Source organism: Salvia splendens, chromosome 2, assembly GCF_004379255.2.
Source record: "Salvia splendens isolate huo1 chromosome 2, SspV2, whole genome shotgun sequence".
Taxonomy (NCBI): domain Eukaryota; kingdom Viridiplantae; phylum Streptophyta; class Magnoliopsida; order Lamiales; family Lamiaceae; genus Salvia; species Salvia splendens.
The window spans coordinates 458,914-461,808 of record NC_056033.1 but is presented as its reverse complement, the minus strand read 5'-3'; the positions used below and the strand labels follow the sequence as shown (position 1 = coordinate 461,808).

At 42.9% G+C, this 2,895-nt stretch overlaps 1 protein-coding gene across 1 annotated transcript; it reads left to right on the top strand.

Moving 5' to 3' along the window:
- Positions 1–1,973, top strand: LOC121758973 (LRR receptor-like serine/threonine-protein kinase SIK1). The gene has a single exon (XM_042154447.1). It carries the CDS (start codon positions 560–562, stop codon positions 1,757–1,759), a length of 1,200 nt encoding a protein of 399 aa, XP_042010381.1. The 5' UTR covers positions 1–559; the 3' UTR covers positions 1,760–1,973.
- Positions 1,974–2,895: the final 922 nt, after the last annotated feature.

Here is a 2,895-nt window from a genome sequence, read left to right as displayed (position 1 = left end):
ATATCCTGCACCGCGATTCAGGCGATTACAGCTGAACTCTACATCCAGCTGTCAGTACACTGTTGTCTCTCTTCCAACGTGGCACCATCTAGCTAGGGATCATATTTATTACGTGCTTCGACACGTCACCATCATCCCAACCAAAAGTAAATTTTATGAAAAATTAATCCAGAAATAGAAAATATAGGGAAACCCGAACCTCGGATTTATTTCTGCCACGTAGGCTCGGACATCCGTTTGTCATTCAGAACCTCCCCTAAATAATTTATTACTGTAATTCATTTACACAAGATACAGGGCTGCAGCCATTTTTTCCACCTTCTCCAAGAAGTTACACAAACCCAAATTTCCACTGATAGTATAATTTCTTTCTCTCTCTCTATCTTGAGTTTCTTTCATGTGAAGCCACTCTTTTCTTTTTCATCAACTACTGTGTCTGTATACACTTCTCTGCAACTTTTGATGCTGTCACGGAAAAGCACTTTCGCCACTCCTTTATAACCTACCGTCTCCTGCTTTGTGCTGGAGCGGCGCAAATTCATTATCCAACTCCCGGAAAATGAAGCATTTCTCCACGAATTCCTGCGCTTACGGCTTCGTATTGCTGCTATCCCATATGATCGCGGCGGCGCATTCCATGCTCCACCCCGTCGATTTCCTCGCGCTGCAATCCATTCGGAAGAGCTTGAATGATTTGCACGGCTCCAACTACTTCGCCTCTTGGGATTTCACATCCGACCCCTGCAATTTCGCCGGCGTTTACTGCGACGGAGATAGAGTGATCGCCCTTAACCTCGGCGATCCCCGGGCCGGATCCCCCGGTCTCACGGGTCGGGTCGACCCTGCTATCGGCAAGCTCTCCGCCCTAGCCGAGTTCACCATCGTTCCGGGTCGGGTCTTCGGGGCACTACCTCACACTCTCTCCCAGCTTAAAAACTTGCGTTTTTTAGCAATCAGCCGGAATTTTATCTCCGGTGAAATCCCGGCAGGTTTGGGGCAGCTCCGCGCGCTACAGACCCTTGATTTGAGTTTCAACCAGCTCAGCGGAAGCATCCCTTTCTCCGTCGGAGCTTTGCCATCGCTGTCCAACGTCATTCTCTGCCACAACCGGCTCGGCGGTTCGGTTCCGCGGTTCACTTCTCGAGCCCTAACCCGGCTGGATTTGAAGCATAACGATCTCTCCGGGTCCCTGTCGCCGGCCGGACTGCCGCCCTCTCTCCAGTACCTGTCATTGTCGTGGAACCGGATGAGCGGCCCAGTGGACCGGGCTTTATACGGGTTGAACCGTTTGAGCTATGTAGACCTGAGCTCGAACCGGTTCACCGGGTGCATCCCGGGTCACGTATTCAGTTTCCCGATCAGCAATCTCCAACTCCAGAGAAACGACTTCTCCGGTCCGGTCCAGCCTCTGGATCAAGTGAGAATCCCGACCGTCGATCTCAGCTTCAACCGGCTCTCCGGCGGAATATCACCGCTTCTCTCAACGGTTCAGAGCCTGTATCTGAACAATAACCGGTTGACGGGTGAGGTGCCGGTCAGCTTCGTGGAGCGGCTTTTATCGGGCAGTATAGAAATTCTTTATTTACAGCATAATTATCTGACCGGGATCAGGATTAATCCAAGGGTGGAGATTCCGCTGAGCACCTCTCTATGCCTACAGTACAACTGCATGGTCCTGCCCGTACAGACGCCTTGCCCGTTCAAGGCTGGCAGGCAGAAAACTAGACCCACCTCCCAATGCATTCAATGGAAAGGGTAACAGTAACATGGGGATTCCACTTTTTTTGTTATTCCGGAGAAGAAGAAGAAGAATAATTTTGTGGGAATAACAGGATTATTATTCTTTGATTATTTTTGGGGATTACTAATTACTATTGGTGACGCTAAGCTTATTTGTAATTAAAACACTTATTAATACTTATATAGCTTTATTTCATTTTCTTATTGAATATACTATTGCTTTGCCCCTCAAATCATTTGTTTTCTTGCTTTTACAGAAGACGTTGCAAATTGTCAGTTTGCCTCCTCTCTTGCTTACAATTCAATTTTATACATATGCACTTGTGTGTGTCTGTGTGTTTTGTACTTATTTGTCTTTAGTGGAATGATTTTAGTAGACATGCTTGTTGTTTTTTGTGTTATGGGTTATTAATGTTTTTATATTTGGAGATTATGGTTCTCTCTCTTGCTTTAATATGGAAACAATTATTCTAACAATTTGAAGACAAAAAGTTTATGGAGATTGTGGGGATGTCTCTTTGTTGTCTCCATTTGATGAGGAATCATTTGTTAATCAAGGTCTAGACGGTCAAAAAGAGATTACTTCAAGATATACCTTTCTTAATTATTGTTTCTCCAAGTTTCGTTTCTTGCATCTCAAACTATGAAAAGATAAAGGGAATATTGTTGCAGGGTGATATGAATTCCTATTTAAAAAGAAAAGTTTATTACAGTATGCTATAACTCTTAAGTAAGGTTGCTATTGTATATTTATTTTTTGCATTTTAAAATATTCTGCAGGGTAGGGGCCAGGGGACTGAAATAGACTAATATAAATTTTTGTCATCCAACTATAGTATAGTTAGGTGAAATTGGTAATTTTGTTATTCATGTATGACCCCTCTCGATTATTGCAACTATCAATCGCTCATATACTAATCATTCAAAAATCTCAATTTATCCATGAATTTTAAGTTATACAATTTCGCTTTATAAAGGATCATCAACCGGAGTATAAAATGAAATAGATTGATTTAATTTGTGGACAATTAAATATGGGGTACGTTTTTTTTAATTTTAGTTTTTGCTTCGAGATGGCCAAACGATAGAATTTTGAAAACTCCAAATCTTTTTATAAAAAATGATTGATAATAATACATATACTCGGAAGCCGGA

Bases quoted from the DNA above. Each gene is read 5' to 3' on its own strand.
- LOC121758973 (XM_042154447.1), top strand. From the start codon at position 560: ATGAAGCATTTCTCCACGAATTCCTGCGCTTACGGCTTCGTATTGCTG.